This window comes from Schistocerca nitens, chromosome 4, assembly GCF_023898315.1.
Source record: "Schistocerca nitens isolate TAMUIC-IGC-003100 chromosome 4, iqSchNite1.1, whole genome shotgun sequence".
NCBI classification, from domain to species: domain Eukaryota; kingdom Metazoa; phylum Arthropoda; class Insecta; order Orthoptera; family Acrididae; genus Schistocerca; species Schistocerca nitens.
The window spans coordinates 800,610,496-800,627,368 of record NC_064617.1 but is presented as its reverse complement, the minus strand read 5'-3'; the positions used below and the strand labels follow the sequence as shown (position 1 = coordinate 800,627,368).

General features: G+C 43.1%; 1 protein-coding gene across 1 annotated transcript in view; it reads left to right on the top strand.

The window, feature by feature from the left end:
• LOC126253206 (SUMO-activating enzyme subunit 2) overlaps positions 1 to 11,450 on the top strand; it is a 145,111-nt gene extending 133,661 nt beyond the window's left edge. Inside the window, exon 12 of the mRNA XM_049954383.1 lies at positions 10,871 to 11,450. Coding sequence (XP_049810340.1) covers positions 10,871 to 11,043 — 173 coding nt within the window. The 3' untranslated portion in view covers positions 11,044 to 11,450. The remainder of the gene's footprint in view (positions 1 to 10,870) is intronic.
• The last annotated feature ends 5,423 nt before the right edge of the window (positions 11,451 to 16,873 follow it).

Here is a 16,873-nt window from a genome sequence, read left to right as displayed (position 1 = left end):
CAGACAGATATTTCTTATAAGACATTACTTTTTGTATGTTGTATAGTTTCATGTATCCATTTCATTGTAATTCGACTTGCCTTATATGTAATGTTCCTTAGTTTCCAGAATGAGATTTTCACTCTGCAGCGGAGTGTGCGCTGATATGAAACTTCCTGGCAGATTAAAACTGTGTGCCCGACCAAGACTCGAACTCGGGACCTTTGCCTTTTGCGGGCAAGTGTTCTACCATCTGAGCTACCGAAGCACGACTCACACCCGGTCCTCACAGCTTTACTTCTGCCAGTATCTCGTCTCCTACCTTCCAAACTTTACAGAAGCTCTCCTGCGAACCATGCAGAACCTAGCACTCCTGAAAGAAAGGATATTGCGGAGACGTGGCTTAGCCACAGCCTGGGGGATGTTTCCAGAATGAGATTTTCACTCTGCAGCGGAGTGTGTGCTGATATGAAAGAGCTTCTGTAAAGTTTGGAAGGTAGGAGACGAGATACTGGCAGAAGTAAAGCTGTGAGGACCGGGCGTGAGTCGTGCTTCAGTAGCTCAGATGGTAGAGCAATTGCCCGCGAAAGGCAAAGGTCCCGAGTTCGAGTCAGTCGGGCACACAGTTTTAATCTGCCAGGAAGTTTCAATGTTCCCTAGTGTTTACCAATGGGGCCCTTGCTGTGGCTGGGTGACACCCATGCGGAAAGCCTCCTCCCCCCCCCCCCCCCCCCAATTGATGTGGGTGGTATCAGGACGGATGCTTTCCGTATGAAATGTATCAAGCTCCAAAAATCTGACCGTTCTTCTACAGCCATCTCTTTGGTTGGTAACGGATCATTGAATGTTCCCTTTTGTGACCCTACGGCCTCCCTTTTCCTGGCTACACCCAGGGAGGAGGGACAGGGACACTTTGCCGTCACAAAGCCATTATTTTTGGGTGACAATATCAAAGACAAGTGTATGAAGCCTCTCAGTAAGATGCAGTCGGGTTCCCTGTTGCTTAAAACTTCTTTAGCCACACAATCTGCAGGCATTTACGCTTGTGATCATCTTGGCAAAGTTCCGGTGTCCATTACATATCAACAGTCTTTGAATATGGTTCAGGGAGCCATTTTTCATAGGGACCTCATTCTTCAAACTAATAAAGTCTGGGCCAGTCTGGAATGACGGGGCATTCATTTTGTTCGGTATATGCAGAAAGGCCATAAGGACAGTCACACCGATACCAGTGCCTTTATTCTGGCTTTTGAGGGAGATACCCTCACACAAAAGGCACAAACTTGTGTGCTATCGATGTGACATGAAGCTGTACATCCCGCCACCCATGAAGTGCTTCTGGCGCTCGGCTCTTGTCTTCTCGATGTATGGCAGACCCTCAGTGTGGTGAATGTGGACACCCACTCCATGAGAAGAGCCTGTGTTCCACCACGCGTGCTTGTTAATTGTCATGACCATCGCTCTCCACACTCAGCAGATTGCCTGACTTATAAGAAAGAAAAAAGGTGCAAAAGTATAAGTCGCCTGATCGTGTCTCTTGCACTGAGGCTCATCGGAAATATGACAGACTTCATCCTGTACTGATAACTTCTACTTTTGCCTCTGTTATGTCCTTAACCCAGTTCCATCCCCCTCTCCTCTCCCCAGCTGAAAAAGTTGCCCCTTCATCTGCACCCTCCGGTGATGGGGCTCCCTCCTGGGATTCTTCTCCCCAGCACCTCTCAGGCTGGAGATCTGCTACCACAACTCAGCACACAGGACACAGTCTGTGCGCCCCAAGGTAACCTGCTCTCTTTCGGTTCCCAGTCTTGGAGCATTCTGCTCTCACTCCATGCATTAACACCCCCCCCCCCCCCTCTTTCCCTCTGTTCCCCAAGAGTTGCCGTCTCCCCCCTTGCAACCCGAGTCAGGCAGCAGTAGCCGACCGAGACAGACGCAGCAACAGGGAAGTGAACGGCTTTTGTCATTTACGAGTTCCTAACCAGGAGCGAATTTTATTATATCACCTGTGTGCTTTAATAGTTCAGTTTCTTGTGTTTCTGCGCGTAAATTTAATATCTAATAGCCACAGTTGTCGCGTTTTCATTTGCGTCGGAAAGTAAACCAATTTTGTGACATTTTAAAACTTCCTTATCAGGGGCAAATTATTTAGTTCCACCTGAGTGCTCGGTAGATAGGTTTTTGAATATCTGCGTATTACTAGACGCAGTTCGTGAGTTTTCGTCAGGATCTACAGTAGAGTTGCGCAGCACGTGCCGATAGTCCGTTTATCTGCATAGTTTAGTTTTCCACGGCCTTTAGTATGGACAGGGACTGCGATTGTTGTGTGTGGATGCGAGCCGAGTTGGTGACACTTCGCTCTCAGCTTCAGGCTGTGATGGCTTTGGTTACACAGCTTGAGGCTGCAGTGGATGGGTACCACTGTTGTGGACTGGCCATGGGGATCCAACGGACGTCCAGCATGTCTGAGTCCTCTGATCAGTCCTCACCGGTGGCCAACCCAGTTACTGCTGGCACTGAGGCTGACCCCTCACCTGTGGCCCAGTGGGAGGTCACCCCAGGGCGAAGCAGGCAGCGAAAGAGTTCCCAGGCAGTCGCACGTAAGGCCTCCCCAGTTTGTCTGACAAACAAGTTCCAGGCGCTGTCTGTGGCTGACACTGTCTCTGAGCCAGATGCTGTCACCTGTCCTGTTTCAGAGGAAACCACTCAGCCTGCAAGATACGGGCAAACGCAGATGGTGGGATTATTGGTAGTTGGGAGCTCCAACGTTAGTCACGTTATGGGGCCCCTTAGGGACTTGGCCGACAAGGAGGGTAAGAAATCCAATGTGCACTCCGTGTGCATACCGGGTGGAGTCATTCCAGATGTGGAAAGGGTCCTCCCGTATGCCATGAAGAGCACAGGGTGCAGCCAACTGCAGGTGAGCTGACCATTTCCAGCATAGTCGACAGGACCGATTGCAGACCTCTAGTACAGAGCCGAAAGGAGGGTCTGAATCAGAGGCTCAGACGGTTCTGGGACCGTGTAGGCTGCAGATTCCTCGACTTGCGCCAAAGAGTGGTTGGGTTTCGGGTTCTGCTGAATAGGTGAGGTGTCCACTACATGCAGGAGGCGGCTGCACGGGTAGCAGGGGCTGTGTGGCATGGACTGGGCGGTTTTTTAGGTTAGAGGGTATTGGGAAAACACAAGAAGGGCTTCAGTCACAAAGGGTGCAGGCAGAACACAGGAAAAACGTAAATACAGGAACCATTGGAATAACAGTTGTAAATTGTCGCAGCTGTGTTGGGGAAAGTACCAGAGCTCCAAGCACTAATAGAAGGCACTGATGCTCAGATCGTTATAGGCTCTGAAAGCTGGCTAAAGCCGGATATAAGCTCAGCCGAAATTTTTGCGAAGAGCCTTACGGTGTTTCGAAAAGATAGCCTAAACACGGCTGGCGGTGGTGTGTTTGTTGCTGTCAGAAGTAACTTGTCGTGAAATTGAAGTAGATATTTCCTGTGAGTTAGTATGGGCAGAGGTCATTGTTGGCAACCGGAATAAAATAATAATTGGATCCTTTTACCGACCTCCCAATTCAGATGATACAGTTGCTAAAAGGTTCAAAGATAACTTGAGTTTGATTTCAAACATGTACCCAACTCATACGATAATAGTTGGTGGTGACTTTTATTTCCCCTCAATATGTTGGCGGAAATACATGTTTAATTCTGGAGGTGCGCATAAAATATCATCCGAAATTGTGCTAAACGTATTCTCTGAAAATTATTTTGAGCAGTTAGTTCATGAGCCCACGCAAATGGTAAACAGTTGTGAAAACACACCTGACCTCTTAGCAGCAAACAATCCTGAGTTAATAACGAGCATCAAAACCGATTCAGCGATTAGTGATCACAGGGTTGTCGTAGCGAGATTGAATACTGTAATCCCCAAATCCTTGAAAAATAAGCGAAAAATATACCTATTCAAAAAAGCAGATAAAAATTCACTTGATGCCTTCCTGAGAGAGAGTCTCCACTCATTCCAAATTAATAATATAAGTGTAGACCAGATGTGGCTTAAATTCAAAGAAATAGTATCGGCAGCAATTGATAGATTTAAATTAACAAACTACGGAGCTGATCTTCCTTGGTATGCAAACCGGGTTAGAACACTGTTGCAGAAACAACAGAACAAACATGCCAAATTTAAACAGACGCAAAATCACAAAGATTGGCGATCTCTTACAGAAGCTCGGAATTTAGTGCGGACTTCAATGCGAGATGCCTATAACAGTTTCCACAACGAAACTTTGTCTCGAAACCTGGCAGAAAAGCCAAAGAGATTCTGGTCATATGTAAAGTACGTTAGCACAAGAAACAATCAATGCCTTCTCTGCGCGATAGCAATGGAGATACTGGAGATACTATCGAAGACAGTGCTGCCAAGGCAGAGTTACTGAACACAGCCTTCCGAAATGCCTTCATAAAAGAAGACAAAATAAATATTCCAGAATTCGAATCGAGAACAGCTGCCAACACGAGTAACGTAGAAGTAAATATCGTCGGAGTAGTGAAGCAACTAAAATCACTTAATAAAAGCAAGTCTTCTGGTCCAGACTGAATACCAATTAGGTTCCTTTCGGAGTATGCTGATGCCTTAGCTCCATACTTAACAATCATATACAACCGTTTGCTCAACGAAAGATCCGTACCCAAAGACTGGAAAGTTGCACAGGTCACACCAATATTCAAGAAAGGTAGTAGGAGTAATCCACTAAATTACAGGCCCATATTGTTAACATCGATATGCAGCAGGATATTAGAACATATATTGTGTTCGAACATTATGAATTACCTTGAAGAAAACGGTCTATTGACACACAATCAACATGGGTCTAGAAAACATTGCTCCTGCAAAACACAACTAACTCTTTATTCACATGAAGTTTTGAGTGCTATTGACAAGGGATTTCAGATCGATTCCGTATTTCTGGATATCCAGAAGGCTTTTGACACTGTACCACACAAGCGGCTCGTAGTGAAACTGAGTGCTTATGGAATATTGTCTCAGTTATGTGACTGGATTTGTGATTTCCTGTCAGAGAGCTAACAGTTCGTAGTAATTGACAGAAAGTCATCGAGTAAAACAGAAGTGATTCCTAGCGTTCCTCAAGGTAGTGTTATAGGCCCTTTGCTGTTCCTTATCTATATTAATGGAGCGTGAAATGTCAGATCCCTTAAGCGGGCAGGTAGGTTAGAAAATTTAAAAAGGGAAATGGATAGGTTAAAGTTACAGGATGAAAAAGACTTCTGGTCAGGTGAATACAGGGATATAAATACAAGATCAAATAGGGGTAATGCAGGAGTAAGTTTAATAATGAATAAAAAATTAGGAATGCGGGTAAGCTACTACAAACAGCATAGTGAACGCATTATTATGACCAAGATAGATACGAAGCACATGCCTACCACAGTAGTTCAAGTTTATATGCCAAACGAAGAGATCGATGAAATGTATGATTCAATAAAAGAAATTATTCAGATAGTGAAGGGGGACGAAAATTTAATAGTCACGGGTGACTGGAATTCGATAGTAGGAAAAGGAAGAGAAGGAAACGTAGTAGGTGAATATGGAATTGGGTTAAGGAATGAAAGAGGAAGCCGCCTGGTAGGATTTTGCACAGAGCATAACTTAATCATAGCGAATACTTGGTTCAAGAATCGTAAAAGAAGGTTGTATACATGGAAGAAGCCTGGAGATACTGAAAGGTGTCAGATAGATTACATAATGGTAAGACGGAGATTTAGGAACCACTTTTTAAATTGTAAGACATTTCCAGATGTGGACTCTGACCACAATCTATTAGTTATGAACTGTAGATTAAAACTGAAGAAACTGCAAAAAGATGGGAATTTAAGGAGATGGGACCTGGATAAACTGAAAGAGCCAGAGGTTGTAGAGAGTTTCAGGGAGAGCATAAGGGAACAATTGACAAGAATGGGGGGAAGAAATACAGTAGAAGAAGAATGGGTAGCTTTGAGGGATGAAGTAGTGAAAGCAGCAGAGGATCAAGTAGGTAAAAAAGACGAGGGCTAATAGAAATCCTTGGGTAACAGAAGAGATATTGAATTTAATTGATGAAAGGAGAAAATATGAAAATGCAGTAAATGAAGCAGGCAAAAAGGAATACAAACGTCTCAAAAATGAGATCGACAGGAAGTGCAAAATGGCTAAGCAGGGTTGGCTAGAGGACAAATGTAAGGATGTAGAGGTGTATCTCACTAGGGGTAAGATAGATACTGCCTGCAGGAAAATTAAAGAGGCCTTTGGAGAAAAAAGAAGCACTTGCATGAATGTCAAGAGCTCAGATGGAAACCCAGTTCTAAGCAAAGAAGGGAAGCAGAAAGGTGGAAGGAGTATATAGAGGGTCTATACAAGGGCGATGTTCTTGAGGACAATATTATGGAAATGGAAGAGGAGGTAGAAGAAGATTAAATGGGAGATATGATACTGCTTTAAGAGTTTGACAGAGCACTGAAAGACCTAAGTCGAAACTAGCCTGGAGTAGACAACATCACATTAGAACTACTGATAGCCTTGGGAGAGCCAGCCCTGACAAAACTCCACCATCTGGTGAGCAAGATGTATGAGACAGGCGAAGTACCCTCAGACTTCAAGAAGAATATAATAATTCCAATCCCAAAGAAAGCAGGTGCTGACAGATGTGAAAATTACTGAACTATCAGTTTAAACAAAAGCAAAACGAGGATAATGGAATGTAGTCGAATTAAATCGAGTGGTGCTGCGGGAATTAGATTAGGAAATGAGACGCTTAAAGTAGGAAATGAGTTTTGCTATTTGGGGAGCAAAATAACTGATGATGGTCGAAGTAGAGAGGATATAAAATGTGGACTGGCAATGGTAAGGAAAGTGTTTCTGAAGAAGAGAAATTTGTTAACATCGAGTATTGATTTAAGTGTCAGGAAGTCGTTTCTGAAAGTATTTGTATGGAGTGTAGCCATGTGTGGAAGTGAAACGTGGACGATTAATAGTTTGGACAAGAAGAGAATAGAAGCTTTCGAAATGTGGTGCTACAGAAGAATGCTGCAGATTAGATGGATAGATCACATAACTAATGAGGAGGTATTGAATAGAATTGGGGAGAAGAGAATTTTGTGGCACAACTTGACTAGAAGAAGGGATTGGTTGGTAGGACATATTCTGAGGCATCAAGGGATCATCAGTTTATTATTGGAGGGCAGTGTGGAGGGTAAAAATCGTAGAGGGAGACCAAGAGATGAATACACTAAACAGATTCAGAAGGATGTAGGGTGCAGTAGGTACTGGGAGATGAAGAAGCTTGCACAGGATAGAGTAGCATGGAGAGCTGCATCAAACCAGTCTTTGGACTGAAGACCACAACAACAACAACAACAACAACACCTAAATTAACGATTTTGGAGACAATCTGAGCAGCCGTCTTCGGTTGTTTGCATGTGATGCTGTCATTTATCGACTAATAAAGGCATTAGAAGACCAAAACAAACTTTAAAACAATTTAGAAGAAATATCAGAATGGTGCGAAAAGTGGCAGTTGACCCTAAATAACGAAAGTGTGAGATCATCCACATGAGTGTTAAAAGGAACTCGTTAAACTTCGGTTACACGATAAAGCAGTCTAATCTAAAAGCCGTAAATTCAACTAAATACCTTGTTATTGCAATTACGAACAACTTAAATTGGAAGGAATACAGAGAAAATGTTGCGGGGAAGGCTAACCAAAGACTGTGTTTTATTGACAGGACACTTAGAAACTGTGACAGGCCTACTAAGGAGACTGCCTACACTACACTTGTCCGTCCTCTTTTAGAATACTGCTGCATGGTGTGGGATCCTTACCAGATAGGACTGACGGAGTATATCGAAAAAGTTCAAAGAAGGCAGCACGTTTTGTATTATCGCGAAATATGGGAGATTGTGTTACAGAAATAATCCAAGATTTGGGCTGGACATCATTAAAAGAAAGGCGTTTTTCGTTGCGACGGAATCTTCTCACGAAATTCCAGTCACCAACTTTCTCCTCCGAACGAAAATATTTTGTTGACATCGAACTACATAGGGAGGAACAGTCACCACGATAAAAGAAGGGAAACCAGAGCTCGTACGGAAAGATATAGGTATTCATTCTTTCCGTGCGCTATATGAGATTGGAATAATAGAGAGTTGTGAAGGTGGTTCGATGAACCCTCTGGCAGGCACTTAAATGTGTTTTGCAGAGTATCCATGTAGATGTAGATGAGTCTGACATCGTATTTGTGGATATCATCCCATCCTTGTTAATGACGAATGGTAACCCCGTGGCATGGTTGGCTCCAGCCTGTTTGCCTCCCATTTGGATATCCACTCTGTGCTTTTCAATGGAACTGTAGTGGATATTACCATCATCTCCCAGAGTTGCAATCCCTTATTGCCTTTTACTCGGCAGCCTGTGTCGCTCTCCAGGAATCTCATTTTACTGATGCTCACTCACCAACACTTCATGGGGTCCAATTATTTTTTTTTTTTTTTTTTTTTTTTTTTTTTTTTTTTTTTTTTTTTTTTTTTTTTTTTTCCCCGGAACCGGGCGGCCCTTTGAGGGCTTCCAGTGGTGTTTGCAGATTGGTCTGTATGGATATTGTTAGTACTTGGTGCCTACTCTGTAGCACATTGGAAGCAGTTGCCGTCCGAGTCCACTTAGACTCTGCAGTCAGGGTTTGCAATCTCTATTTCCCTCCTGACAGTCTGCTGCCCTAACTGCCCTCCTTCAGCACCTTGCCCGCTCCTTTCCTCCTCCTTGTGGATTTTAATGCCTATCACCCTTTGTGGGACAATACTTTTTCATCTAATCGGAGGCTCCAGATTGAATAATTTCTTGTGGACCACGACCTGACCCTTCTTAATGATGTTTCCCATACCCATTTTGTTGCCACGTATGGCACTTTCTCTGCCATTGATCATTCACTCTGTTCCCCTCCCCTTCTTCTTTTCTTACACAAGTCGCTACAGGACGACCTCTGTAATAGTGACCACTTCCTGTTGATTCACTTAACAATGTTCTCTGTGTCCCTTCCAGCGGTGGATTTGCAGCTTTGTATCAAATCCCTTTTTGCTTAATAATCATGGGCCAACTCTTGGGAGGCTACCCATTTCTAATAAACTTCGCATAATCAAGGAGACTCCCACCACGTGATGTTCTTCCCCCCTACCTCACCGCCGGGAATCTGCCATCTTCTGTCGTCTTCGTATTGGCCATACTAGGTTGACCCATAGTTTCTTACCCTGCAAAGAGCCCCCCCCCCCCCCCCCCCCGACCCCTCCTTTGTAGTTGCGGAGCTTCCCTCACGATGGTCCATATTTTGCTGGACTCGCCCCCGCCTTTTGGCCCTTCACACTAAATACACCTTCCAATAACCTTCCTTGTCAGAGTGATTGAGGATGACCCTCATATGGTTATGTCTGTCCTCGGTTTTCTTTGCAAAAATGGTCCGTCCTGTCAGGTTTAAGTCTTTTAATTTTCCTCAGGAATTTGAGCCCCTCAGTTATCATAGAAATTGGCTACATAGGCCTTGACCTTTTCTTTGCACCAGCCAGATTCTCCCTGCTTTTTCCCTCCATTTTGTCTGGTCTATTGTTCAGTTTTGTTAACCCTTTTCTTGTGTCTTCTCCCACTAGTGTTGTCCTTGTATCGTGATGCTGGTGTGGTGTGGGTGTCAGGAGAGGTTGGTGGCATTGCTGGTGCCCCTCCTCACAGTGTTACTGGGGCACCCCTGATCTTCCTGTTTCTACGTACCACACTCCTGTTCTTCCTCTTTCTGCTGCCCTGATCTCCCTTTTCCCTCTTTGTTTGCCAGTTATCCCTTCTTAACTGGACTGTGCCCTTTGTGTTGTTTCTCCCTTGATTCTGTCCTCTTAGATCATGGGATCGATGACCTCACTGTTTAGTTCCTTCCTCTCATCCCCGCCCCAAAAAAGAATCAACCAACCATATACATATATATCAGAAAAGGAATTATTTATGAAGTATATGCAGTTGTCATTGGGAATTGCTGTGGTGAAATGTTCAATTTATTTATTAAATTGGCACGTTCGTTTAAAGTAATGTCAAAATGTTTTGTTATATATGTTAAAATTACATAAAAGGCGAGTCAAATTACAATGAACTGAAATCACAGATACATTGAAAGTAACTTATCGTAAGAAATTTGTGTAATACAGATACCACTGATGATGCGCTATGCCGGAAATAAAATACTACCACAAAGCAGCTTTTGTTGAATAATTAATTAATAAAATTAAAAATTTTACGATTTTTCAAGCTGCAGGGCACCAAATGAGCAATACATTCTAGCTCTAGAATTCACTGTATTACATGAGATAATTACTATGCCAATTGAGTTTTTCCACTCCATCCATCCCTGCCAGGTGCAAAAATTATTCTAAGTCATCTGGTTGAAAGTCAGAACTTTTTCCATAGCAAGCCTACTTTTAGTGATGTTTTATAACACTACACTTTGAAATCTAATGGCATCCTAATAATAATGAGACCTTATGAATAAATCACATCATAAAATTACCAAGTACATTACTGTATCAGTCGATTCAGGTGAAGGAGTATTGTGTATTTATTCAAACAAGTCAGCTAGTGCTCTAAAATTATGCTGATGTCTTATCTCCAAATGAAATTTTTACCATATTGTTTGTGAAACAGTTACGTTACTGTCAGGCTAATCTAAAAGATTAACTTGCTGAATTGTGTATGCTGCAGATAAATCTGTTATCACAGTGTGCAAATTAATTGTCAGATTGTATATGCTGCCATTCCCCTCCTTAGGCCCTCCAGTATTATGCATTTTTATAATAATTTTTCTTACAGGCACCACGGACAATGATGATGACGACATTGAAGTTGTTGATGCTGATGGTGTTAATGAGATAGCAAAAACTGACCGAGAAGGAAAGAAACGGAAGTCAACCAGTGATGAAGAAAACAGTATTTCAAAGAAACCTAAACTTCAAGACAGTGATATTGAAATTGTTGAGGTCTGATAATGGGACACCTGAATTGTGATATATCTTATACTACCACCAGTTGTCAATTGTTGGCAAACTACATTATTACTATTAAGACTCAGGTACTGTTTTAACCTTGAATGTAAGGATATTCCTGAATTGATGTGTGAGTGATAAGGATTTCAGTGTCATAATGCTGAATACGTGTCTTTTAGTATTACTTGTGAAACATTGTATGCAACAGTACATGACGATGATTATTACATAAGTAGAAACAAATGAAAAATTTCATTAACACAGTAGTACCAATCCTGTTTGAATCTCCTAACACAATCTATTGATAACTGAATTATGGAAAAAAATGTGTATAAGGTACTGTGTACTTTCCAGTTTATACAGAATGAATTTGTGCAGTATTGAATATATGAGAACTTCCTTTTTTTGTTTTTAAAATAAAATGCTTCAGATTTTGCCATTTATTCATTATTTACAAATTAATTATTTCATTGGCCACTTTTCTTTAACCTACACTGCTTAAAATGAAGTGTGTAATGTGCTAACGAATGGAGAGAAAAAAGATAAAAATTGGATGTTTTCAGTCACATTAATGTGAACACCACACACATTCGATGTCATTGTGCAATAACCACTCACGGACAGCAGGTGGGGTGGCTAGTAGCGCTGGAAGGTGTGCAATTTTTTTTTTAAATGGGGCACAATCATCAGCTTTGGGACAGGGGTGGAAGCATTCCCACGATAACAAAGTATGTAAACTGTTCACAGTTCAAAGTATACTGTGTGTGGCAAAATGTCAGTATCTAAAACTGGTGCCGTTGCAACCGTAGTGCAGCAGTGGCCATAGATGATGGGTGAACTATGGCTGCAGACGTGTATTGGCAGACGTGCAACTGTTGAATGACAACAGCCCAGATGAACCAAGGACTACCAATGGAGTCGCTTCTAACAACCATTAAGTGAACGTAGCTGTGTATGTGCCTCTGCAGCAGGTGCAAGCTCCATGCACTCATGATGACTGCTGTTCATAGGCACTGAAGGCTGGAATTCGCACTGGTGGCCTTTTCGACAAAACATGAGAAATGTATGAAAGCAAACACCCTGCAACAATCTTTGGAAGGGTCCAGGCCAGAGGAGAGAGCGTTACAGTCTCAGGAATGTTTTCATGGAATTCCATGCTGATCTCGTCATTCTGGAAGGCACAGTGGATGAATAAAAGTTTGCATCTATCACTGAGGACCATCTCCACCCCTACATGCAATTTGTTGCATGTTGGCACGATGGCATCTACCGGCAGGACAGTGCAATGTGTCATCCAGCTTGCAGTGTATGTGCGCAGTTCGAAGAGCACCAAGTTGAGTTTACTATACTCCCAGGCCACAAGACTCAACAGATTTAAACCCAACAGAGTATCTGTAGCACCATGTCGGTTGGGCTTTATGCATCATGGATCCTCAAACCGAGAAACCTAGTGCAGCTGGTCATGGCACTGAAGTTGTCATGGCTCCACATCCCTGTTGGTACTTTCCAGAACCTCAATGGCTGTTGTCTTGCATATCTTACTGTGGTTCACGCTGCGAAAGGCGGTTATTCAGACTTTTGACAGGTGGTGTCTTTAATGTGACTGGACAATTTACTTGCAACTGATAGCAAGTAAGCCAGAGAATAGTTCCTCCTGGCTTTGTGATACATCTCTCAGGTTTGTATCAATTGTAATGTAATTTAAATATCTTGTGTCTGACATTTTAGCAAGGAAAGTGCTAGGGTGTGGCTGCCAGCTAATAATACTCCTTTCACAAGCACTCAAATGTTCGTTGTGTTTGTCACCTGTTTTGTAGGTACATGCATAGCCTTGTCAAGCAATTCTGGCTGCCTACGAACAGTACTGTTCCCCACAACTGCAGTCTGTCTATTACAAAGCACCTTTATTCCATAGGAACATTCATTAAATCCTTCAGTTTTATCCTTTGTGAATGATTTAAGAGTAAAAAAACTGGAAATGACAATCACCTCAGTTTGCATGAAGTACCAGAGTCCTGCATTTTCTGATGCCATTCCTGGCCCCAATGTCTTCCTTGAGTGTTAAATTTTTCCACAGAGTTTAACTGCACAGTTTTGGCCACAGAAAACCAAACAGTACTTTCAAGCACGTATGTCAGTTGCCAGCTCCTGACAGGACTGAACAGAGCTCCTAACATGTTGGCGCTTGAGGGAAATGTGAAGGCTGCAAACAGTTATTTGCTCAGGTTCTGAACATATCTGCAGCCCCAGTTATTTACCAGTTGTTTCAGATGTTACCATTGTTTTCCCGATTCATTGAACAGCCACACATCACTTAAGTTGTCTTGCAGTGAGGTTAACAGAATTGTTGAGAGTCTCATTGAGGTTCACTTGTGACTGACTGAACGAACAGTGATGACTGGTGAAGCATGAGAGGTTAACTTCATTTAAAAAAGTAAGCTTATCTGTAATTGTCAGTTTCAAAATTGCTTAAGGTGCTGGACATATTTAACTAAACATGTAGTGCTTTTAGTGAATTGATCAAGACCTGGAAGATGTTGTTAAAAAGTGGTGTTACTGCCAAAACTGGAAATTCCTGGAGCAAAACTGCCCTGGCCAAGTGTCTGTGCGTTTGTGTAGCTGTGTGAGTGAATGTGTGTACTACTGCATGAAACCGAGGGAGGCGGCGCAGTGGTTAAACACTGGACTCACATTCGGGAGGACGATGGTTCAATCCCGTGTCCGGCCATCGTGATTTAGGTTTTCCATGATTTCCCTAAATCTCTCCAGGCAAATGCCGGGATGGTTCCTTTCAAAGGGCATGGCCGACTTCCCTGTCCTTCCCTAATCCGATGAGACCGATGACCTCACTGTCTGGTCTCCTTCCCCAAAAACAACCAACCAACTACTGCATGAAAAAGAGCTAGTGCTCGAAAGCTAATGTGAATGCTGTTTTCTGTTGTATCATACTGGTTGCATTTCAACCTCTGCATTACATTCATAAGAAAAAAATTGTTGCCATCTCAATACTGCTGGGATGTTGAGAGCTTAATGTGTCATACAGGTGTATGGTAAAAATCTGCTGATTGAGCTTCTGTGATGACCACTGTTTGCTATAAATACTACTATTTCTGAGAAAAAGATTATGAGCCTTCTGTTAAAGGTGCTACCCACTATTTTACAATTCATGTGCTATCACTTGTGTTACGTATTTTTACTACACTGAAAACATGCTGTGCAAAGTAATTCACACCTGTACTAATTTAGAAGTTCTTTGTGAGAACTACACACAATAGAAAAATGTTAAAAAATTATCATCCATGCATTATCACTTGTTTTGAAGTGCTTGGGAAAACAGGACAAGCATACGATCAAAAAAAGAAAAGAAAAAAGCAGTTGGTCACTGTCAGAGTAACAAGATGCAAGGCAATTAAAGGAAGTATTTTTAAATACTAATAAGTGTACTTCTAACCTTAACACATTTTAACCCTTTGCTCCCAAGGTACCATCGACAAGTTTAAGCACGACCTCAGGGTTTTCCTTCACTGCAGTTGAAAAGTTATTAATATATTATTATATTAATAGAGGGAAACATTCCACGTAGGAAAAATATATCTAAAAACAAAGATGATGTGACTTACCAAATGAAAGTGCTGGCAGGTCGACAGACACACAAACAAAAACACACACACAAAATTCAAGCTTCCGCAACAAACCGCCGCCCCACCAGGAAAGAGGGAAGGAGAGGGAAAGACGAAAGGATGCGGGCCCCAAGGGAGAGGGCAAGGAGTCACTTCAATCCCGGGAGCGGAAAGACCCACTCTAGGGGGAAAAAAGGACGGGCACAAACACTCTCTCGCACGCACACACACACACACCTACACAGACACAAGCAGACATATTTAAAGACAAAGAGTTGGGCAGAGATGTCAGTCGAGGCAGAAGTGCAGAGGCAAAGATGTTGTTGAATGACAGGTGAGGTATGAGTGGCGGCAACTTGAAATTAGCGGAGATTGAGGCCTGGTGGATAACGGGAAGAGAGGATATGTTGAAGAGCAAGTTCCCATCTCCAGAGTTCGGATAGGTTGGTGTTAGTGGGAAGTATCCAGACAACCCGGACGGTGTAAACTGTGCCAAGATGTGCTGGCCGTGCACCAAGACATGTTTAGCCACAGGGTGATCCTCATTACCAACAAACACTGTCTGCCTGTGTCCATTCATGCAAATGGACAGTTTGTTGCTGGTCATTCCCACATAGAATGCGTCACAGTGTAGGCAGGTCAGTTGGTAGATCACGTGGGTGCTTGCACACGTGGCTCTGCCTTTGATCGTGTACACCTTCCGGGTTACAGGACTGGAGTAGGTGGTGGTGGGAGGGTGCATGGGACAGGTTTTACAGCGGGGGTGGTTACAAGGGTAGGAGCCAGAGGGTAGGGAATGTGGTTTGGGGATTTCATAGGGATGAACTAAGAGGTTACGAAGGTTAGGTGGACGGCAGAAAGACACTCTTGGTGGAGTGGGGAGGATTTCATGAAGGATGGATCTCATTTCAGGGCAGGATTTGAGGAAGTCGTATCCCTGCTTGAGAGCCACATTCAGAATCTGATCCAGTCCCGGAAAGTATCCTGTAACAAGTGGGGCACTTTCGTGGTTCTTCTGTGGGAGGTTCTGGGTTTGAGAGGATGAGGAAGTGGCTCTGGTTATTTGCTTCTGTACCAGGTCGGGAGGGTAGCTGCGGGATGCAAAAGCTGTTGTCAGGTTGTTGGTGTAATGCTTCAGGGATTCCGGACTGGAGCAGATTCGTTTGCCACGAAGACCTAGGCTGTAGGGAAGGGACCGTTTGATGTGGAATGGGTGGCAGCTGTCGTAATGGAGGTACTGTTGCTTGTTTGTGGGTTTGATGTGGACGGACGTGTGAAGCTGGCCATTGGACAGGTGGAGGTCAACATCAAGGAAAGTGGCATGGGATTTGGAGTAGGACCAGGTGAATCTGATGGAACCAAAGGAGTTGAGGTTGGAGAGGAAATTCTGGAGTTCTTCTTCACTGTGAGTCCAGATCATGAAGATGTCATCAATAAATCTGTACCAAACTTTGGGTTGGCAGGCCTGGGTAACCAAGAAGGCTTCCTCTAAGCGACCCATGAATAGGTTGGCGTACGAAGGGGCCATCCTGGTACCCATGGCTGTTCCCTTTAATTGTTGGTATGTCTGGTCTTCAAAAGTGAAGAAGTTGTGGGTCAGGATGAAGCTGGCTAAGGTAATGAGGAAAGAGGTTTTAGGTAGGGTGGCAGGTGATCAGCGTGAAAGGAAGTGCTCCATCGCAGCGAGGCCCTGGACGTGTGGGATATTTGTGTATAAGGAAGTGGCACCAATGGTTACAAGGATGGTTTCTGGGGGTAACGGATTGGGTAAGGATTCCAGGCGTTCGAGAAAGTGGTTGGTGTCTTTGATGAAGGATGGGAGACTGCATGTAATGGGTTGAAGGTGTTGATCTACGTAGGCAGAGATACGTTTGTTTGTGTGTCTGTCGACCTGCCAGCACTTTCATTTGGTAAGCATTCCACGTGGGAAAAATATATGCAAGTTTTTTTTATTTCTAATGACATATCACACACAGAGTTGCAATTTCGGGTGTAACAGTGAAAGCGTTAAAATGCATTGATTAGTTAGCTTTACATTTCATAAAAGGTATCATAAAAATCAATAGATATACATGAAAGAGTCAGAAGCAAAGGGGTATAAGTATACTTCTTATAATTTTGATAAGACTAAAGTCACTTGTACCTCTTTCCTTCTGACATCCTCAAATAAGATAGTTGTGTTCAATTTCATTTATTTTGCTAATTTAATA